At 39.3% G+C, this 24,114-nt stretch overlaps 1 protein-coding gene across 4 annotated transcripts in view; it reads right to left on the bottom strand.

Moving 5' to 3' along the window:
* hdac5 (histone deacetylase 5) overlaps nucleotides 1-24,114 on the bottom strand; it is an 80,763-nt gene that overhangs the window by 11,143 nt on the left and 45,506 nt on the right. For 3 of the 4 annotated variants that reach the window (XM_030140363.1, XM_030140364.1, XM_030140361.1), the window contains 13 exons: nucleotides 22,976-23,214; nucleotides 20,900-21,044; nucleotides 20,707-20,812; nucleotides 16,965-17,098; nucleotides 15,320-15,451; nucleotides 15,068-15,177; nucleotides 13,425-13,541; nucleotides 8,611-8,722; nucleotides 8,394-8,507; nucleotides 7,111-7,304; nucleotides 6,913-7,031; nucleotides 6,620-6,815; nucleotides 195-303 (listed from right to left, as the gene is read on the bottom strand). In XM_030140363.1, coding sequence (XP_029996223.1) covers nucleotides 195-303; nucleotides 6,620-6,815; nucleotides 6,913-7,031; nucleotides 7,111-7,304; nucleotides 8,394-8,507; nucleotides 8,611-8,722; nucleotides 13,425-13,541; nucleotides 15,068-15,177; nucleotides 15,320-15,451; nucleotides 16,965-17,098; nucleotides 20,707-20,812; nucleotides 20,900-21,044; nucleotides 22,976-23,214 — 1,827 coding nt within the window. The remainder of the gene's footprint in view (nucleotides 1-194; nucleotides 304-6,619; nucleotides 6,816-6,912; nucleotides 7,032-7,110; nucleotides 7,305-8,393; nucleotides 8,508-8,610; nucleotides 8,723-13,424; nucleotides 13,542-15,067; nucleotides 15,178-15,319; nucleotides 15,452-16,964; nucleotides 17,099-20,706; nucleotides 20,813-20,899; nucleotides 21,045-22,975; nucleotides 23,215-24,114) is intronic. The other variant, XM_030140362.1, reaches the window with a different exon arrangement.

The following is a 24,114-nucleotide window of genomic DNA, read 5'->3' as shown; positions in this document are numbered from 1 at the left end:
AATTTGGGATATTTCAGTTCACTTGGTTCATCTGAACCATCAGCTGATTCACACTCAGCTCTCTGTTGCTAGGCAACAAGCATAGTGGCTTAGACCAGCTGAGCTAATGTGAAACTGTCATCCAATCACAAACCAGATATGCTCACACACACACACACACACACACACACACACACACACACACACACACTGACCAGTGGTGAAGAGGTGTTTGATGGGGTTGGCGGTGGCGGGGGATGACTGGGCTCGTCCTAGAGGTCTGTGGGGCAACGCCGACTGGAACACGCCCAGCTGCTGCACGGCCTGATGGGAAGAGGAGCCAGAGTTATGAGTCATAACACAGAATAAAACAGAGCAGTTCATTCATTTGAATCATGGAGGTGTGTGTGTGTGTGTGTTTAACACCAACACACTCCTGTCCACACACACACATACACACACACACACACACACGTAGAATTATTCAGACACAGATGACATAAGCAGAGTTTCTCAGGCCAGGACCCCAAACCTCCATGTTTGGTCTGTTGATGACATCATGGATGGTCATCATGTCTGTTACTGATGGAATGATCCTCCTTCAACACACGTCGACCACACACAGACGTCAACAGTCAAATGTCCATCACATACATTACTTACAGCCTTAGTCATTAAAAAACCTAAAAAAGGATGGATGCATAAAGTTTGAGTGATTATATCCATACTGCCCTTCCAGGATTTCAAACCCAGATCAGAACACTGTCCCCACAGACTGGTACTGTAGGCGCTAGGCATGATGGGTAATCACTGCCCCCACAGGACTGGTACTGTAGACGCTAGGTATGATGGGTAATCACTGCCCCCACAGGACTGAATTGGAGGCACTCGGCATGATGGGTAATCACTGCCCCCACAGACTGGTACTATAGACACATGATGGGTAATCAGTGCCCCCACAGGACTGGTACTGTAGGCACTAGGCATGATGGGTAATCAGTGCCCCCACAGGACTGGTACTGTAGGCACTAGGCATGATGGGTAATCAGTGCCCCCACAGGACTGGTACTGTAGGCACTAGGCATGATGGGTAATCACTGCATCTCTCTGGACCAGGGTCATTGTGGACTCATCAGACCACGTGACCTTTATCCATTAAACTCAGTCCAGTCTTTTTGCTTCTGTCAAACTGTTGGATGTTAAAGGAATAAGAACCGACTGCATCAGTTAAAGGGTTAAAGAACGTGTTGCAGCTGAAACATTAAAAACTGCAGAAATTATTCAATGAAAGGATCTGAACTATGAGCTTAGTTAAATGTAGTAATTATGGAGTCTTTTTGGTTGAACTGTGTATTTGCATTATTATTACATAAAGGTAATGAGTGGGACTTTTACAGCTGCAATGATTAATCCAGTGTTTTTCAACCTTGGGGTCAGGACCCCACGTGGGGTCGCCTGAAATTTCTAGTAATTGATAAAAATGAAAATAAAAACTTACTAATTAAAAAAAAAAAAAAAGTGGTGTGTTGAGAGAGTCAATCACAATACATAAAACATAAGATAAACACTGAAGCTGAAACTGAAGCACTGTGGTACTAATCTGTCGAATGTTCATTCTGATCGGTTTCAGATGCTGCAGCTCTTTCATAATTCATAGTTTGAGTTCTTGTTTGTTCTGTATTAATTGTCAGTGTTGTAAATATAAGCTCGACTGACTGTACATATCCTGACCTTGGAAAATAAAAATCTAAATTTGTGCAGTAATCTCAAACTGGCTTTTCTGCCTCCGTCCATAATAATATACATTATATAGCCCCAATGTCCTCTAAAATTAACATTTATTTGCAACATAGTGGAGCAAACTATTACATGATCAAAAGCAAATTAATTTTAGCAAAAAAAAAAAAAAGTCTCAGTTTTGAATGTCTGGGGTTGAAAGAAATTTGTGATGTGATGTTGGGAAACACTGGATTAATCAATAAATTAACAACTATTAAAAGAAAAAGTCTAAATTCTATCATTGTTGCATTGTGGTCCAAACAAGACATTTGAGGACATAATGTGAAAAACTGATGGACACTGTCTGACATTTTACAAACCAAAGGATGACCTGAGAAAACAGCTGACATAAATGCGAGGAATAGAACTGTTAAGGCTGCAGTGATTTTCAAGGGCAGACTCCCATACTGATACAGACACAGGCGTACAGAACACCTTTAGAAATTATCCATTATTTTTTTTCAGGTCTGCCATATTTTGTCCCAGTACGGTTTTATCTTTTGGCAAGTCCAAAATATATGCGTATAGTCTACATCCATGAGTCTGCATGATCTCCAGCATGGTTGCTGGATTGTTACCACTCCCCTAGGAGTAATAGGATATGAAATACCCAAATCTTATAAGGTACTGTACTTGGGACTTTGGAAAGCTGAGGTAGTACAAAAAGAGGATCAGTACCTAAATAAAATATTGTTATCTGCAAGTAAAAAGTCCATCACAAGACTGTGGTACAAACTAACACCTCCGACCATGGACCATAGGCGTGCACTGTGGAGGAGATCTATGTTATGGAGAGACCGACACACAAACTGAGACTGCAAGAGTCACAATTGATAACAAGTGGGAAAAACAGGACCAATGGTCCTGTAGCTTACCGGCCAAATTCAAAGCTTTGGGAAATGTATCCAGATACCATTTATTCTCACCCAGTTCTGTGCATTTATTATGTTACAGAAATAGCCCATGTTTTGGTCATATTCCAATCAGATCTGTAAAAAATTCAAATTCCAGCTTGATATCATTGATACTTAGCATAGCATGTGGCCATTAGGTTTTGGTCATCTCCCCATCAGGGCTGTACTGTAGAAATTTACACTTGATATCCTTTATATTTATTGAGTTATTGCATCGATCCACTTCCTATCTCTTATAATGGGGAATTTTTTCAAAGTCACACCAAATCCAGAATCAGATCCAGATCCAAATAATTTCACTAACTCTGTTGACATCATCATAAAGAAGCTGTATACCAAGTTCGAAGTTAACTGGAATTGTAGTTTCGGAGAAAAAGACGATTGGAAGTTTTGTAACAGACGACAAACAACGACAGACGACGATGCTGGATGATGACAATAGCTTACGGCCTATCAGCCGGTAAGCTAATAATGGACAAATTATAGAAGGCAGGAGGAGGACGCCACCACCATTTCTTCTACTAAAGGACATCCAGGACATGATGATTCATTGCAAGGTTGAATACTCAATGTATATGTGTTTCACCTTTCCACTGTAATAGTTCAAGAAAACTTTAATAAAAAATAAGTTGAAAAAAAAAGAAAAAGAAATAATCCAAACTCTGCACAGATGTTTCTAATTCTACATCGAGTTTTAAAGGTGAACTGAGTTGAAAGGATGAATCTGCCCATGGAACCTAAACTTTTTGTGATGACTACTTTGTCTTGACACTTTGACTGACTTTCCTGAAGTTTCAGTGATCGCCAGTGTCTTGGGCTGTGTAGTGTGTGTTGTGTAGTGTGTGTGTGTGTGCTGTGGTGTCTATATATAGGAGTGTTGCTGTGCTCCCTGCTGTGATCTGGGTGACTCATCATGTGTGGGTGGACACTAAAACACACACACACCAGTGCACACATACACAACGGAGCGTCCAGTGGTTGAGTCACCAGCTGGTGATGTCAATGAAGCGTCAACAACTGTGTGTGCGTGTGTGTGAGTGTCTTCTGGATGCCCAGCAGCGAGGCTTTTGTGTCGTCATCTTCGAAATGTGTTTAGATGTGTGTGTGTTATCGCCAACATGCTGCAAATATCTGTCGCAAAAATGATGCCGTTGTGTAACGCTTAATATTCATATTTATATCCCACCTGTAAAATGTCAACGCTTGATGACTCATCCTGCACTTGGGAGCTTATAAAAAGTCAAATGTGTTCATCTATTTTGCATTTCCCCTTAAGTACGAGCACCTTCATCATCCACAGTGAAAAGGGCTCAGGAGTTCAGACTGGGCTGTGGTGTGGTGTATGAAGGGTCTGGACTCAGAGACCACCTGAAGGAACCAGTATCCACACAGGCCGACGCTGCTTCTGTTCAAGGCACAAATACCGACATCATTCAGTACCTCCACCAACCTGATGGGCTGGGAAAAAAACTACTGCTTTTCAGGAAACTTGGGGATAGAGGTCAACGGAGAGTGGGTTAGGGTTAAAAAAGCACAAAAGCTACATTCTAAGAAGTTCAGGCAACGCTGACGAGTGGAAAATAGTCCAGTCCATGCATAAACTAATGGGTCTATGTCTACATGGTGGTTTAACAGCGCATACAGCAAGGAAATGACCAAGGACTGAGGAAATGACCAAGGACCAAGGAAATGACCAAGGACCAAAGAAAACAACCAAGGAAATGACTAAGGACCAAGGAAACGACCAAGGACAGAGGAAATGACCAAGGAAACAACCAAGGACCAAGGAAATGACTGAAGAAACGACCAGGGACCAAGGAAACAACCAAGAAAATGACCAGGCACCAAGGAAAACAACCAAGGAAATGACCAAGGACCAAGGAAATGACTGAGGAAATGACCAAGGACCAAGGAAACGACTGAGGAAATGACCAACGACCAAGGGAATAATCAAGGGCTAAGGAAATGACCAAGGACCAAGGAAACAACCAAGGAAATGACCAAGGACCAAGGAAACAACTGAGGACCAAGGAAAGGATCGAGGAAATGACCAAGGACCAAGGAATATGACCAAGGAAACGACTGAGGACTGAGGAAAGGACCGAGGAAATGACCAAGGACCAAGGGAATAACCAAGGACCAAGGAAATGACCAAGGACCAAGGAAATGACCAAAGACCAAGGAAACAACCAAGGAAATGACCAAAGACCGAGGAAACAACCAATGAAATGACCAAGGACCAAAGAAATGACCAAGGACCAAGGAAATGACCGAGGACCAAGGAAACAACCAGGAACCAAGGAAATGACCAAGAAAATGACCAAGGAAACGACCAAGAACCAAGAAAACAACCAAGAACCAAGAAAATGACCGAGGACCAAGAAAATGACGTATTAGTATTAGTATTACTTGTCTGTGAATCTGCTGTGGATAGGCAGCTATAGGCAGCTGTTGGGTAACAGGTTTAGTATCAGTATTACTGTTAGTATTAATATTAGGGTTAGTATTAGTGTTACTATCAGTATCAGTATTAGTATTACTTGTCTTTATCTTCTGTGGATAGGCAGCTATAGGCAGCTGTTTGCTAACAGGTTTAGTATTAGTGTTAGTATCAGTGTTAGCATTAGTATCAGTGTTAGTATTAGTGTTAGTGTCAGTATTAGTATCAGTATTAGTGTTAGTATTAGTATTAGTATTAGTATTAGTATTAGTATCAGTATTAGTATTACTTGTCTCTATCTTCTGTGGATAGGCAGCTATAGGCAGCTGTTTGCTAACAGGTTTGTCCTGTCAATCATGTAAAGGTAATCATTAGTCAGTGCTGCTTTCTCTGCTCATCTCTGCTGCCTCCTCACAGCCGAGGAAATGAGTGTCAGTATTTATGGTTTCATCTCCCATCACACTGCAAATGTCAACATTAGTCAGTTGAAATGCTCCGTGATGTGGCCGTTACTCTTTTAAAACCACCGCTAACAAACCCCTCCTAGCTCCAGTTAAAGGTTGTTTAGATCTCAGCTGTCAGTCAAAGTCCACACCAGTCCACCCACTCAGACGCCTCATATGGACACAAGTTGGACTCAATCACTCACATTGGCATCGAATATTCTGAACAGTTATGCAAACGATCATTTAACTCCCTTCAAACTGACTTAAAGCCAAAACACTCAACTGCCAGAAACAGAGGTCAGTCCATATTTAAACATTAACAGTCATTTAACAGCAGAGGACTTTATCCCCATTTAAGTCAACAGGATTCTGCTGGTGTCTGTCAATTGGTTGAAGAGTCTGGTTTATTCCAGCTCTATATGTAAAGTGTCATCACATTACTTTTGTTATGATTTGGCGTTATATAAATACAATTTGATTGACTGGTTCCACTGATTGAAAATGTACTGTTCATAAAAATGGACACGGTCTATAAAGAGCTTCCTAAAGCACCACGCTGTTAGTCTGAAGGAGTAACACAATAAGACAAAACCTGCAAGTAACACCACACACACACACACACACACACACACACACACACACACACACAGCCGCTCTGTGTGAGTCTATGTGTGAAAACAATAGTGGGAGGGCGAGCAACACCTGCAGCCATTTCAGGTTTGGACTGAAGTAACGAGCCGACAGTTTGGAGAGATGAGTCACATAGATAAGGCACAGCAACATCTGCACAAAGAGCTCAAACAGTGAAGAGAAAACAGCAGGAGGTGGAGATGATGATGCATGTGTGATGATTCACTCCTCTGAGCCATGACGCTGTGAAAACACACAGGCCTCTGTAGTGTTGACAGTGTCCTCAGAGATAAACTGACCTGGACAGGTGATGGACCCACCCACCTGGGCGGCAGACCCACCCACCTGTGACCCATGTGATGGACCAATCCACCTGTGACCTGTGTGACGGAACCCCCCCCCCCCCACCACCACCTGTGTGATGGACTCACCTGTGTGTAGCCCCCTCCCTCCTCTTCATCGCCTTCTCTCAGCTGAATGATGTCATCCTCCTCTTCCTCTTCGTCCAGCTCGCTCTCTGTGCTTTCTCCTTTCACGTGCACTCCCCCGCGCTCCTCCTCACCCTTCACATGCACGCCAAGGCGTTCAGAGGATTGTGTGCTGTCATCAGATCCCTCCTTCTGAAGCCTGATTGGTTGAAAAAAAAACAAATATCAATATTTAAATTTTGCTACTAAAGAATTAGAGAAGACTCCTCACTGATTGGTTTTCAGAAATACTACACCTGTGGAGTCCCACCCCCCCGTCATCCTCCTGCATATCATTGGTCTCGGTTAGCTCCTCCTCTATTTCCTCTGGATGGGTTGGTGGTGGCCTAGGAAGCTCTGCCCCCTTTGACAGCATCTATACACATATGTGGTAATGTTAGCGTGTGAACATATGGTGATCAGCGGTGTGTGTGTGTGTGTGTGTGTTTTTGTACTTTGTAGTGTTTCTCTAGGAAGTGCTGGTGTTGTTGTTGGACCACGAGCTGCTGTAGGGCCTGGGGAGACTGGGGCAGAGGTGCACTCTGGGTACGGGCCAGTGGCCGATGGCGCGGCAGCTTGTTGACAGACCGTATGCCACTGGACACGCCCCTCTCTGCTGTGACCAGCGGCGACTGGTTGTACATGGGAACTGAACGAAGGGAGAGACATAAAAAAAAACAAAAACAACTCATTAAATAAAACCGTTTGTTTGTGAATGATTTTGAGGCTTTGATTTGACCATTTTGGTCCTAAGTGTCAGTACTACGATCCTATGATCCCCTCTTGTCCAAATTTAGACAAGCCTTATGGGCTGGAACTGGCTGAGCTAATGCTAACACTAACTTACTGCAAAAAATAACCTCACAGCTAATAATTGCTCAATGTTTAATTTAATTAAATGGCAAAAAGTAATATAAAATAATATCACCTTCTAGTTATATCTCAGGAGGAGTTTGATAAAAGTAACTTTACATAATCCACAAAAAACACACTATCTGATGTACCATACTGTATAACACAAACATCAGTATTAGCTAATGCAGGTTATTAGAGGGTAACTAAAAACGGCTGAAGGTCATAAAAACAACTGAATAACAAATGTTTTTGTCAGCCTGGTTAGTGTTATGGCTAAACCACAACTATAGCAGACCTGTTTGTCAGGGAAAAAAAACAACACTCTGAAAGTGTGACTAATGGACAGTGAGATGTCACCAACCTAACTGCTGACGATGCTAAATGCTAACACATAATGTACATTCGCGTTTCTTTACAGTCATGTATAAGTACATTAAGCAGCTTTAGCTTTGGCCTAACAGACCGTTAAGGGTTAAAAATCCAAAACTGAATGAATGATAATATCAGCTAATGTATCTATGGGATGCTAATAGACCTGGTTCTAATAAAGTACTGGTAAACTTCATGAGACATCTGTAAAAGTGAATTCACTGATGGTTTGTGGAACATTTTAAACACAAATATAGTAGAACTGTGTTTTATTCAGTAAAGAGAGGTTCAGACAGTCAGACCAAACCAGTGAGCAAGTACCCGAAAAGCATTAAAATCAACTAAAACGTATTAAAATCCAAAAGAATCATTCATTAAACAATGAGATGTGATTTTTTTTTCTTATGGGAGTGAATTGGATCTTTTTCAGATAAGGTTAGGTGCTTATTGTCTGGTTAAGTCCTTTAAAGTCATGGTTGTCGTCCATTGATGCTAACGGTGTGTGTCTGTGTACCAGCTAGCATAGCGGTCTGTTGTCTGGCCTGCTCCAGCAGTAGCACGTGTTGTAACAAAGAGGAATGGGCTGAATGCGAACTGGGGGGCGGAGTCTCCACGTCATGGCCAACACCTGAAAGACCAATGAGGACAGGAGACACATTAATATATAAAATATTACAAGAACTAAACAAATGACAAATGACAAACAAATGACTTGAACTGTAACAGTTCACCTGCAGGTAGGGAAGACGTGGACAGGAACTTCCCTGTTAAAGCCCCGCCCCCTCGAAGCGACTGGATGGCTTGACGCTCCGCCTCTTGCTGAGTAGACAGCTTCTGAGAGGGCTGAAGAAAAGGTAGAACATAAAGGGTTAGGTTTTTTGTTTTTTTATTATATTACTAACAATGTTACATCACAGAATCCAGTTCAGATTTGATTTGATCTCATTTGTGTTCATAAGAATAAGTGGGACCATTTTAAACACATGGAGCGTCCTCTGGACACAGTATACTGTATAAGATAAGATAAACTTTATTGATATATGTTATCATTATACACTGCTCGGCCAAAAGAAGAGTCACACATGCAGTATTTGAGTGCACCACCTTTGGTTTGGATTCCAGGAGACATTCACTTGACTGAACTAAACAAACAGTTCCGATCCTTCCATGAGTCAGTACTGCAGTGGTTCACAATGTTTCAGCTGGAACAGGTTATTGAACTCTACCTGATGCAGTCAGGGTCCTATCATGTCTTAAAGTCCAAAAGACAGGACAATGACAGGACTGATCAGGATCATCAGGCCTGTGACAGAATGGTTCAGGAGAATCAGACATCATTTACACATGGATAAAGTCCAGACTCTAATGAGGGATATGATGAAGACTTGATTCGTCGGTCCGATTCTACAACATCAAAAATCAAAAATTATTGCAACTATGAATAAAAAGTATTATGAACCTTATTGTGACATGACATAAGCACCATGTGGCAAAACAGATGTGACAGTGAATGTCTCCTGTAATCCAAACCAAAGGGGGTGGAGTCAAATATTGCATGTGCGACTTTTTTTTTTTTTTTTTTTTTTTTCTGGCCAGGCAGTGTGTCAGACATGTTTGCACATACATGTACCAAGAAAACTTTGAAAATGAAAATTAAATGGGTCTGTCCATGAAACTGGGTTTATTTTAGTATCTGTCACTTTTCCATCTTTTTAGACCCAATAATAAAAGGTAAATGTGGACAGATTTAACCCCAGGATGGACCTAATGATGACCTCAGAGAAATGCACAAACAACATCCTCTTCCTCTGAGCCATCCCATAATTAATGAACTTATAATCAAATATTGGGTCCAAAAATAGGACCCAAATATGGACATTGTGCATTAGATATGTAAACATGTGTGTAAATAGTCTTCTATAGACTCTAAATAAAGACACTGTGTTAAATGTGTCAATCCTAGTGGTTTTTTTAATCTACACGTGGGTTTTTCATCGATCTCAGTCTCATTCCAGGTTTGGTGTGGAACCCATCGTGTCCACTGGTGTTACATACCTAACCTGAACATTTAAACATAAATAAATCGTGAATGACTTTGCAACAGTGGTCATTTTTGTCAAACACTCTGCCTTGAATATTTATTTCAGTTCCCAAAATGGACCCGTGAGAGAATAAAGAGATATTTGAAAAAACAGTAGTGTGTAATTTTGGTGTCCTTTTTCCCTTGGTTTCGTCGGGGTAATCATTGCATGTAGAATCATCACTGTACTAGTCCTAATTTCAGGGGAAAACTCCGATATCACTGAGTTGTCTGTGGATTTGCCTTGTGTAATAGTGTGGGGATTGGAAAAAAACCTGACAGAAAAAGACGTGGGAGTTCCTAATAGAAACCTGGTGTCTGTGTTACATGCGGATTTATGTATGAGCGTCAAATAAAAATGTGTTTTATCTGAAAAAATAGTTTGTCTTTTATCTCAGTAAATATTTATTTTTAAAATAGACCCAAAGTGCTTCCAAACTTGCTTCATAACATTCGCCTGCATCTGGTTTGAATTATTAGCCCCTCTGTCCTGCTTTAGGGACCAGTTTCAGAGAAGAACCCAAATATCAACAAACTTCAGTAAACTACGGAACACTGTTGACACCTGCTGTATGTGTGTAGTTCAGTACACCGCAGGGTTCATGTTGAACATTTACAACTAGACTTTGGATAATGAAACAGAACTGATTTGGACTGAAGCTGCGGGTCAAATGACTGAAAAGAATGTTCCTACAGAGACCAGAAGGAACAACAGCTCCTGTTAACAGTAAATGTCATCCAACTGGCCAAAGGCAGAAAAACAAAGAGACAAACATGGACCCAAAGAGACAAACATGGACCCAAAGAGACAAACATGGACCCATAGTCCAATCACTATCATATTTTCTGGAGTTGTCCAGTGATCAAACCATTTTGGGAACAGCTGTGTGAACATTTAAATAACATTTTTACTGAAAAAATTCCTTGTAAATGTGAAACCCTGTATTTAGGAGATACTTCATGTGAGGACTGGACTCTGAAAGATAAAAAACTGTTGTTAATGCTTTTGGCAGCGAGTAAAAAGACTATCACTAGAAAATGGTTAAAACCTGAAGCACCCACAACAGAAGAATGGATCGACATTGTACAGGACATTTACATTCTGGAGAAGTTAACATTTTGTTTCAAGGGTCAAAAGGAATCTTTTTTCATTATTTGGTCGAAATGGACATACCATGTTAAATTTGTAATGGATGTGAAATGAATACATCGGTGATGTGAATCTGTTTTAGGTTAATGTAAACATACACGCCTTAATGTGTCTTATCTTGTTGATGAAGTAGTGGAGCAAGCCCTCTCTCCCAGCCCATTATTCTTTCTTTCTTTATTTTATTTGTTCTGTATTTGACTAAAATCTTGGATTAGCATCTTTTTTCCATTTGACGTGTAGAAATTGAATTGTACCCATAAGGGAAGTTTTGTAATAACTGCTTTTCCAAATAAACAAAGAACTTAAAAAAAAAACAAAAAACTGACCCATACCGATGTCCTCGGTGCATCCGTTTAAAAAATAGAAATTATAGATGCAACAGGTTTGAAGCAAATAAAGTAGGCTTCATTTAGTCACCCGAAGGTGGCAGTATAGGTTATGTTACACATGGATGTCACAAACACAGTAGGGGAGGCTGAATACTGAACTACACTGAGCTATAATGAACCGTACTGCACCTGACAAAACTGACAACCCAAACACATGAACCTAACACTAAAACCATTTAAACAATGACATTATACATATGACATTTAAGTCTCTAACCTCCTGAGAGCCAGGAAATGTCAGCAAAGTGCCAGCTTTTTAAATTTTTTATTAAATAAGTGCCTATATTGGAAACATCATGATGCAAGTTTTTTCAGATGCAGTTTTAAAACTTTTATGGAATGTCCTTTGTGGTAGACAGTTTTCTTTTCTTTTTTTGTATAAAGTTGTGAAACTCTTGTCCACAAATATGGACAGAAAGCCCATAGCTGGGTCTCAGGAGGCTAAACTATGGGCTTATAAACTCAACTAAAATGCCTTCTTCGTCCATTTTCATCCTCTTATCCAGGTCCCAGGACACGCTGTTAAGTTATTTGGTAACTTCAGTAATTCAACACATATACATTATTATCATGTCCCTGAACAAATAATGCTTCTTTTATAGTTTCTGTTCATTTTCTATGGAATGAAGCTTGTTTCCATGTGTAAATAGTGTTTGTTATCGAGTGTCTTTCAGTCCGTTTACCAGGGATGTCAAACTCATTTTAGTTCAGTTCCACATTCAGCCTAATATGATCTAAAGTGGGCCGAACCAGTAAAATAATATAAATAACAGGATAAGAACTTATAAATAATGTCAACTCCAAAGTATTTTTCTCTGTTTTTGAGTGAAAAAAGTCAAATTCTGTAATGAAAATGTTTACATCTACAAACCGTACTTGAACAAAACATGAACAAATATGAACCTGAAAATTCTTAAGAAAAATCAGTGCAATTTTAACAATATTACACCGTAGATTATCATTTATACATGTGCATCACAACTTACAGATCACAGTGGATCTACAAATACACAAAACATTTAATAAACGGCAGAATATTGTTAAAATTCTACATACTTCTTTTAAGAAATCTCAGGTTATTCACATTTTTTTTTTGCAAAAGGCTAGTCTGTAAATGTACACATTTTTATGTAATTTTACTATTTTTTTACACTACAGGAGAAAAATTTATGGGCCACATACAGCCTAATATAATCTAAAGTGGGCCGAACCAGAAAAATGATATAAATAGGATAAGAACTTATAAATAATGTCATCTCCAAAGTTTTCTCTATGTTTTTGAGTGAAAAAAGTAAAATTCCATTATGAAAATGTTTAAACCTATGAACCGTACTTGAACATAATAAAACAAATATGAACAACCTGAAAATTCTTCAGAAAAAAAGTGCAATGTTAACAATATTACGCTTAAGTTGATCATTTATACATGTGCATCACAACTTAAAGATTTAGTAACAGGCAGAATATTGTTAAAATTCCACATATTACAATTAAGACATTTCAGATAGTTCATATTTGTTCAGGCTATTCATATATTTTGCAAAAGGTTAGTCTGTAAATGTAAACATTTTTGTGTAATTTTACCTTTTTTTTTACACTACAACAAAGAGAAAAAAATTGGAGTTTTTATTATTTCTAGGTTATTATGATCGTATTTTACTGCTCTGACCCACTTGAGATTGAATTGGCCTAAAATGATTCTAACATCCTTGATTGTTAATATCGTCAGTGTAATTTCTGCATTTCACAAATTCACCCCAGGGGCCAAACTGGACCGTTTGGTGGGCCGAATTTGGCCCCCGGGCCGCATGTTTGACACCTGTGGTTTATACAGATTTACCATCAGTCAACACTAATGACTGTGTGTGTGTGTGTGAGTGTGTGTGTGTGTGTGTGTGTGTGTGTATATTGGTGCAGTCACTGTACCGTGATGTGTGTGTTGGTAGGCAGACCCAGGGAAATGTTGGGCAGGGAAGGAGACGTGTACAGACTCAGAGGACTCAATGTCCCATCAGCCCCCAGGGTCTGGTGCAGAGACCTCAGCTGCAGGCAGACAGACAGACAGACAGACAGACAGACACAGACAGATAAAATGCTTAGTTCATGTTTACAGCGGAGGCTTTGGCAGGAGCTGGAAAAGGGTATTCTGAAACAGGGTCACTTCATCCAGGTTGCTATGGTAACCGTTGTTTTTAACATCTACTGTGATCACTAATGAAAACACAGCCCAGTGCTCTATCTGAATCCTCTGTCTAGAGCAGGGCTCTCAAACTCATTTTCTTTCAGGTTCCACATTCAGCCCGATTTGATCTCCAGTGGGCTGAACCAATAAAATAATAACAGAATAACCTATAAATAATGACAAGTGCAAATTTATGTCTTTGTTTTAGTGCAAAAAAAACCTCATTAAATTATGAAAATACTTACTTTTATAAACTATCCAAAGAAAAAAGATGTGAATAACCTGAAAAAACTGAAATTTCTTAAGAAAAATAAGTGCAATTTTAACAATATTCTGCCTCAACTTATCATTAGTCCATGTGCATTCTGGATCAGATCTACAAAGACACTAAACACTGAGGAACAGGCAGAAAAGAGTTCAAATTGTGCAGAATTTTCTTTAGACATTTCAGGTTGTTCATATTTGTTCAGATTATTCACATTTTATTGTTACAGAACAGTTTGTAAATGTAAATATTTTTCATAATTTAATGTTATTTTTTGCACTAAAACAAAGTTGTCATTATTTATAGGCGTAATGTAATATTTTTTTCAAATCAAACCGAGAAGAAAATATGGAGTCATTCTCTTTTGTAGGTTATTATGTTATTATTTGACTGTAGATCATATTGGTCTGCATGTGGAACTCGAACTAAAATGAGTTCCACAGCCTTCTGCCCTTTGCAAATTCATCCCAGGGGCCAGATTGGAACCTTTGGGGGGGATGCATTTGGCCCCTGGGACGCATGTTTGACACCCCTGATCTAGAGCGTGGCTGCCTGGGAACACATTTCATAAGAACTAATGTCTGAGTTAAACTGCTCTACACTGTCCGACTTCATGTTTCTAATTCTAATAAAAGCTATTACTTCCAATTCTTTAGTAGAGTATCAGGTATATGGTTCCGGAAGACCAAAAATTCCAATGCGTGGTGAAGTGTCGACAGTTTTTGAAAATCCCTTGGACATAGTGTTGAAATAAATTAGTCAAAAATGTGTCAGGACTGGACAAGAAAAAACACATGTAAGATTCCAGGGTGAGCGTCCACAAACATCTGTCACAAACGTCTGTATTTGGAAGAATCTGTGTCAGCCTCGTCTTTGAACAGTGACATATCTGAATACATCTTTAAACTGGATCAGGGTCAAACGGGCACAAATGCTGTGAATATTCCAGGTCTACAGCGGTGAAATGTTCTGTCTGGTTTCTTCAACGTCATCTCACACAACAACGAGCCTTTGATCAGTTTGGTCCATTCTGCCCTAAACACATACTTATTCAGCTGAGCCGAGTGTGATTCTATGTGTCTGTTGGATCTGAACCTGTGTGTGTGTGTGTGTGTGTGTTACCTCTGTCTGTATGTTGGGTACTGATCCTGTGTTGCCGTTGGCGATGGCGCTGTTGGAGCTGTTGGGGCTGCTGGGACCTGAACCTGGGGCGCTATTACAGAGAGACGACACTGGTGGAGAGACACACACACACACAAACACATACACACACACAAACACACACACACAGGGTTTAACCTTTAAGGTCATTTAGAAAATAATGTATATAATAGAATTCACATAACGTGTGAGTGTGTGTGTGTGTGTTTTTACCTGATATCTCTATGGCTCTTTTCTTAAATGTGCTGATGACCGTTCCGTCCTTCCTGCGTAGTAGAGGTGAGCTCCGCCTCTCCGCCACCTTCTGCTTCAACCGTGAACGCACCTTCAGGTTGGGCTCCGACACTGGACCACAGAAACACACACGACGGTCATTTTACATCCAAATGGGAGTAACCTTTAACCCAGTGTTTTTCAACCTTGGGGTCGGGACCCTACGTGGGGTCGCCTGAAATTTCTAGTAATTGATAAAAATAAAAATCAGAACTTAAGAAAAAAATCTGTGTTGAGTTGACAGAGCCAATCCCAATCCAAATCAGACAAACTGTGAGTGTGAAACTGCAGCACTGGGGTTCTGTTTATGTGTGGTTCTGTTTCTCTGTGGTTCTGTTTATCTGTCCATTGTTCATTGTGGTCAGTTTCAGATGCTGCAGCTCTTCCATAATTCATAGTTTCAGTTCTTGTTTGTTCAGTATTAATTGTCCTCCTTGTAAATCACAGCTGGACTGACTGTACATATCCTGACCAAGGAAAATCCAATTCTCCCTTTGTGCAGTAATCTACACCTGGATTTACTGCCTCTGTCCACAATAATATACATTATATAGACTAAATGTCCTCTAAAATTAACCTGGATTTGAAACATAGTATAGAAAACTATTACAGGATCAAAAACTAATTAATTTTTGCAAAAAAATTGTCTCCGTTTTGAATGTCTGGGGTTGTCAGAAATTTGCTGTTAAAATGGGGTTGCAAACCAAAAAAGGTTGGGAACCACTGTCCTAACCCCTAACCCTGACCCCCTAACCATGGGCTAACCCTAACCCTGGGCTAACTCAAACCCCCTAACTCAAACCCTCTAACCCTTCAGCCATGTTGGTGACCCATTATAATGTTATTGTTGCTTCATGTCATAAATCCTGTGTTTTCTGTTCATTCTTACATGTTTCTGACTCTGACCATCTGTACTTTAGTCATTCATGAATCATAAACTCAAACCCTCATGCTTCCTTTTCATATCATTCGTTGAATTTTTATGAATGACTGGTGTATTTTTGTCAAATTATCCTGCAGGACACAAGCACTATTCAAACCCAGGTACCTTTAGTGAAGGTTTGAAACTGGAAACACCCATAAACCCACATACACCCATAACTGTTTGGAGTCCAACAGGGCTGCCTCTGTGAACCTCTACTCATTTTAGTTCAATACCCTGCTCTAAACAAAAGTTTGGTGTGTAACAAGGAAATACATGTGTGTGGAAATGGACTTTAGAAATGTATTTAAACCACAGATTTTAAATCTGTTTTCCATCACAAACACCGACAGCGTTTGAGTTATATAAGGCCTTGTGAGCACTGCCCACTGCCATTCACAGAGATGAGCAAAAACTGTGTGTATGTGTGTTTTATCTGTAGCTTTGGGCTACCGCTTCCCTGGTGAGTCACACCGAGTCATCACACCGAGTCATCACACAGACACACACATACACACACACACACATATATATATGTATACATAATGACACTCCACCTCCACATAACAACTCGTCAAACTACTTTTACACAACAGGGGAAGAAGCTCTCCCTCTCCCTTCAAACACACACATCGTCCGTGTGTGTGTGTGTGTCTTTCTTACCCGTCTTGCGCAGTGGGAAGTCGTCTTTGCCCTCATAGTTGCCCAGTAGAGGGGGCAGTTTATATGAAGGTGGGGTCCCAGGGGTGTTACTCTGTGGAGGAGAACTCTGCTCCAGGGATGTGTGCTGGGCTCCCCTGCACACACACACACACACACACAAACACACACACACACACACACACACACAAACACACACAGATCAGCCTTCCAACAGTACAGTTGTGTCATTGCTAGGCCTGTAACGGTACACAAAATTTTCGGATCAGTAAGTTTTCAGTTTTCAAAGCCACGTTTTTTGATTTTTTTTTTTTTTCGGTTCGGTACGGGAAGAAAGAAAACCCCTCAAAATGTCTTTAATGCATTAATTATGAACTTTGGAACATTTTCCCCCCAATTTTTGGAGACAATAGAATATAGAAAAACAGGAATAATATAATTCTGCTGCTATAAATCAAATAGAAAATAAAACAAATAAAATATTACTAAATGTATTTTAAACATTAGTATTGCACTTTTCCCTGAAAGGGAGTTTTGAATAAACAACTAAAATCTAATCACAGTTCTGTCAGTTCACATTCTGCAGAAAAATAACAACAAAAAAATCCACATCAAGTGCAACATGAAGAAGAGGACAAACTGGGATTCTGTTTAAACAAACTGAAGAGAAACACTGACCACAAAATTAACCTAATTATTTAGTTTACGACGGCAAGTGTTAAGACCACTTTGTGTATTTGTGTGTGTGTGTGTACAGGGTGCAATTTGTCAAAAACACAAAGGTTTTTTTTGGGGGGGGGGGCTGGGCAGTTATATATGTCGGTCCACATCTAACATAACTAATGCTGGCATGAAACGAACATGAAACTTTACATACTTTCAACGTCCAATTCCTGGATTCTATTCGTCTATTACACAGCGTGTGTGTGTGTGTGTGTGTGTGTGTGTGTGTGTGTGTGTGTGAGAGACAGACAGACAGACAGAGCTAGTTTAAGTGTTCAGAACTACCATAGTTCCTAGGGGCCAAACAGCGTTCGTCTTATCTTCTCTTTCCTCGTTCTTGTCTGTCACCTGAACCCTCAGTGATCCCAAACAGGACTGTAATGAAGGTGGAGGGTCTTCAATCTCTTCCTTCCAGGTTCACATCATATTTGTTGTGGGTTTTTTTTAACCTTATATCAGTTGCTATTTCATATTTGGGTCATTGTGCACTAATTTCAATATGTCCATGTGGAACTGTGCGTATTTAAAGTTCTGCATCGAACAACGTCTTTCATTCCTTTTTCTTTTTCTCAACATACTGTGCCGTTTGGGTACAGCTGTGCACTGAACTGAACGGGTGTGTACTGAACTGGTTCAGTATGTGTACCGTTACAGGCCTAGTCATTGCCCAGTTTGATAAATAAAGTACATGTATGTATCTGGAGGCGTTGCCGCGGTAACGCTGTCATCCATCTGCCTTCTTACTTCAGTCTTCTAGTCATTTCCTTCATTTCCTAGAAAGCCTTTGGAGTTATTTCCTGTTTCTGCCAGTGTGTACATGTCATGTGCATGTTTGTCTTTCCTCCTGTATAACTGTAGAACAATCCTGAAGTCCTGACAGTGAACAAAACCATTGTGTTTTGATGTTGTGAGTCAGTGACACACTTCCACTCTTTGTTTTTGTGACACCACTAAAATAACCCTGGACCTTTTCAGTGGAATGTGTCAAATTACTGGTCACTCAGTTATCTTTAGTGTAAAGCAGTGTCAAACATACGGCCCACGGGCCAAAACTGGCCCGCAAAAAGGTCCGTGCTGGCCCATGGGATGGTATTTATGAAATGCAAAAATTACACCGAAGATATTAACAATCATTTTAGTTCAGGTTCCACATACAGACCAATATGACCATAAATGGGTCCGATCAGTAAAATAATAACATATAACCTATAAATGATGACACCTCCAAATTTGTCTCTGTGTTTTAAAGGTAAAATTGCATGAAAGTGTTGAACAACCTGAAATTTCTTCAGAAAAATTAGTGCAATTTTAAAAATATTCTGTCTGTTACTGAATGTTTTGTGTATTTGTAGACCCACTGTGATCTGTAAGTTGGAATGTACATGTATAAATGATAAACTGTGGCAGAATACTGTTAAAACTGCACTGACGAAATTTCAGATTGTTCGTGTTATTCATATTTTTTAAAGGACAGTTTGTAGTGTTCTATTTATCTTTCTGTTTCTCAGTTTTCAAATCTTAATTTTCCTTTTTTATTTGTCTCTTAGTCCTAGTCGTATGATAAGAAGAATGTGTTAATGTTTGTTCAGCCTGTGCAGGATGGATGACAGGAGTATTTAACTGGACTAATTCATACACTTGTACATAACGACTGATAAAGAACACAGTTCTTGAGTCTTAACAGATGATATTCGACCAAGCAAAGTTCAGACTTGCACGTACTTGAAGACAGATTCTGTTCATTTAATTGTTATTTTGTTTTTGTTTTAATTTGCTTCATTTTGCTTTATTTTGTTTCTTTGCACGTTGGAAATAAATAAAGAAAGAAAAATAAAATAAAATATATGTAACATCTGCAAATGCTTATGCTTATGTGATTCTACTGGAGTCTGTGTGGTTGTTCCATCCATGACTCCATGTTTTAAACTAACATTATCTAGAGGAGATGAAGAGGCAAAGAAGCTAATTACACTGAAGGCAGAGGAAAAAATGATCAAAACATGTCGGTTTCTTCATTTAAGTTACATGTAGTGCTTTTAATATGACTAGAGAGTGTTTCTGTGTCCTTTTAGTAACCGTGTGGTGCTGAAAGCTGTTTCCATCATGTTCATGATTCACATGTGCCATGCTGGAAGTGTTGACAATATATTACTAGCACTGATTTCATACATGAGACAGGTATTTACACTTCCCCTCAGACGACTGACACAAGGTTTGAGTTTGAAACAGGATTTGATCGGACACAAGGTTTTGGATTTTTCATTATAGTTTAGTTTTATTTAGTTTGGACTTTTTTTTCTCTACCTCAGTTAGTTTTAATTCGTTTTTAGAGCAGGTTCGCTAGTTTTTATTAGTTTTCATTATTTTCTAAATGCTTAGTTTTAGTATTAATTTTACTTTTGTCGTATCTTTTCTCTTTTTCACTGTCAAATTCAAATAAATCCCAGACAGGACTCTGCTGCTTTCTCCCAACTTTAGTCTCCATGTTTCCAGGTAGAGTGGGGACCAGAAGACGACTGGAAACCACAAGTGAACACAAGTGACAGACCATGAAGTGTCGTATGGTGCCACTAGCTAAAATTGCTAGAGCGAAATAAATTGATTTCGTATCAATCCGACATTGACAAAGACAAAAACGAAGGGAATTTTATCCATAGATTTTATACATTTTAATTAGTTTTGTTAGCACACAATACAGTTTCAGTTAGTTATCGTTTTTTTCTTTAAATTACAGTTTTCATTTATTTCGAATAAGTTAACGAAAATGATTTTACAGTTCTAGTTTTTGTCATTTCGTTAGTTTTCGTTGACGATAATAACCTTGATCGGAAACCCAAAAACTAAATCCAACTCTCACAGTTTTAATTTCATCATGCCTCATTATAAGAACTTATGCCTCAGCAACAAGCTGCGTCACTTCAGTTTATATTTAAGACATAAGACAAATGTGTGTGTGTGTGTGTGTGTGTGTGTGTGTGTGTGTGTGTGTGTGTGTGTGTGTGTAGTTGTCCACATTCCTCACCAGCACTTTGGGGAGAAGGAATGGTTCAGTCCACCAGTACTGGGGTCTTTCTTGCTCAGAAGGAACTCCTGCAGCTTCAGCTTCACCTCCGTACTGGCGATGGCACCTGGAACACACAGCAGCACAGGCTTCAGTTTCAGCTGTGAACAGGACCAGGGTGTGTCTGCTTATGAAGGTGTGATGCACAGCCTACTCTCTTTGCCTTTCTCCTTGTTCCTCAGCAGCAGCAGCTGTTGCTCCAGACGCTGCTTCTCCTGTTCTTCATGTCTTTGTTGTTCCAGTTTCCTCTTCTGTTCCAGCTCCTGCTGCCGTTTCGCTGCCAGAAGCTCCTGTTGTTGCTGAATAGAAACACAGGCCACATTCAGGTTTTACTTAATGAAACCAACCAAACCTCTGTCAGACTCGTCCAGTCTGCGAAATTCGGAATAAGTTCACAAATCATTCATCACAACAGACACACAAAGAATTTGATAGCCTTTGCCTCTCATTGCCAGACGATTAATACTTCGTAGGTGGAAGGAGAAACACCCTCCAACCTTTAAGACAGGGCTGTCAAACTCATTTTGGTTCAGTTCCATATTTAGCCCAATTTGATCTGCAGCAGGCCAGACCAGTAAACTAATGACTTAATAACCTATAAATAATAACAAATCCAAGTTTTTCTTTTTGTTTTAGTACAAAAAACCTCCAATTAAATTACGAAAATATTTACATTTTACAAAAAAGATGTGAATAACCTGAAAAAACAGAAATTTCGTTTGAAAAATTAGCGCAATTTTATCAATATTCTGCCTCAACTTATTATTTATACATGTACATTTACACACAGTGTTCCATAAGCATTTGGTAACAGGCAGAATATTGTTACAATTTTGGGGTTTGGAACTAAAATTTGAACAATTTCTACAATATTCTATCTCCTATTATTAACACAACTACAGATCCCAGTGGATCTATAAATATACAAAACATTTAGTAACAGGTAGAATATTGTTGAAGTTGCACATTTGGGGTTGTTCATCTTTGTTTTTATTTATGTATTTATTTGCAATTTATTGTGAAAGAATAGTTTTGTAAATGTAAATATTTTCACAGTGTAATGTTGTTGTTTTTTTCACTTAAATTTTTTCCACATAATTTTTCCCAAAGAAAATTTGTAGTTGTCATTATTTATGGGTTATTGTGTTGTTATTTTTACTTGAGATCACATTGGTCTGTATGTGGAACCTGAACCAAAATGATTTTGACAACCTTGACTGTTCGGGTTAATTTTTGCACTTTCATCCTGCGGGCCGGAGTGGAACCTTTGGCGGGCCAGATTTGGCCCTCGGGCCGCATGTTTGACACCTGTGCTTTAAGATGTGGATCAGTGACCTTTTACACCAGCTGACACTAGAGAAAGTCCGCTATCCTACCAGAGGGTGTGTTCAGAAATTCTGCGATATATGGAAACCGTTTCTGACGCACATAGAGAAGTTGGATGTTACCCAAATTGATGTTTAGTAAGACCGAGCCTTTATTATAGAGAATTTAGGACTCATAGGGACCAGTTTTGCTCTATTTGCATCTACAAGTTAAATCAAATCACATCAAAGTTTATTTATATAGCACTTTACAACAACATAACGAAGTCCAAAGTGCTTTACATCTAAAAGCATGATTAAATTCTAAGATTAAAAAAAACCCCAAAAAACAGAAGTTTAAGATGTATCTCCCTTCTCTTTTACAATATATACAATATATGTGGTTGTATGCAGAATTAAAGCCAATCTGCTAAATGGTACAGTGATTCTTTAATTTTTTTTTCATTGTTATTTATTTTATTTATTTTTTGTTAGGGGTGGGTCTCTTTGGAACATGGGTGGGAAGCGGTTGGTGGGGACTGTTCTTGTTTGTATTGATTCATGTCTGTAACACAATGTTTGTAGAGTCGTTGCGTAAATACCAATAAAAAGACTCTCCAAAAAAAAGACAGGGGATTAGCAGAGCTGCCACAATCAAAGATGAAAGAATAAGGCACAGCACTACCAGATAAACATATATTTTAATATTATGTGGTGTTCGGGCTCAGAATAAATATGCAATTGTTTGTTTTTTATTATACTGTTTACCACCAGAAAATACAAAATAAACATTAATTTTAAAATGCTGTCTAACATTAGACTTTGACATATTAAACTGTGTTTGCTTTGAAGAAAAAAAAGACTAGTGCCGTCAGAGTGGAAGCAGCGAGGCTAACAGAATGGGGGGGGGTTGACAGGTCATCTACCTTCAGGTGTTCCTGCAGCTGGACTTCATGTTGTCTCGTTAGCACCTCATGTTTCTTCTGGAACTCTGCAAACAGCAGCTGTTTCTGGAGTTCCTGCTGCTGTTTGAGTAACACCAGTTCCTGCTGGAGTTGCTGTTCTCTCAGGGCCGTGTCCACCCCAGACAGGGCCCCCACCCTGGGCTCGGTCCGCAGGTCCACCGGGCCAACACCCCCACCTGGACTCTCCCCCTGACCTCCACCTGGATAAGGAGAACTGTACTTTAACTCATTCTACACTTATTGCTCATCTTCTATGTATTTTCTACATTTTTCTTAAAATAAGTGTGTTTTTCTCCATATTATCATGACTTCTGATTTGATTTAGAATTTGACTGATTGACTTCAACTTTTAACTGCAATCTTATGAGATTTTCTAATTTGCAGTTTCTCAGTCTCTCTCAAAGAAATGAAAACTACTCCAGTCAATCAGCCAAATCATCTGATCATCTCCCTCTTTAAGGGCCACTGTAAATCCACCTTAAGAGGACCAATAAACCTCTAAAGACAGCATGAACTTCCTCAAATCAGCATGCTTCACTTGGAACAGACTAGTTATACCATAAAATAGAGTAACGGGCAATATTTGCTCATAAATATGGATTATGGACAAACTTTTCTACCTGTTCTGCATTAAATGGGTCTTTGTTTTCAATTGTCCCTTTTTAAATTCAGTTATGTACGTTGGTCAAAACATACCCACATACCCTCACTATAGGGGTTGTTAAGAACCCTTTAGTGGCCCAAGGTAATGACAGATACCTGAAACCTAATGATGTCTTTTGGAAGCCCTTCAACACTTATATCTGAGCATGTTCTGGGTTACACCAGCTTCACCCGCACTGCTGACATGTTGACAAAGCTCCAACACTCTAAAATTTCCAAATTAAACCTGACACCAAAACTCTTATCATCTATTGAAGTCCTCTATAAAGTAGTGGTTGGTTTGTATAGAATATTGTGTTGAGAGATGGGAAAACAGATTTTCATCAGCGTACATTTACAGAACATATGTGACCCCCTTGGACGACAGTCAGATATGGTTAAATCCAACAGAACATAAACAAATATTAACACTGGAATACATGACATTACAGACCTGG

This window comes from Sphaeramia orbicularis, chromosome 8 (assembly GCF_902148855.1).
Source record: "Sphaeramia orbicularis chromosome 8, fSphaOr1.1, whole genome shotgun sequence".
Taxonomy (NCBI): Eukaryota; Metazoa; Chordata; class Actinopteri; order Kurtiformes; family Apogonidae; genus Sphaeramia; species Sphaeramia orbicularis.
Note: the sequence above shows the minus strand (reverse complement) of the source record. Positions and strands in the feature narration are given on the sequence as shown.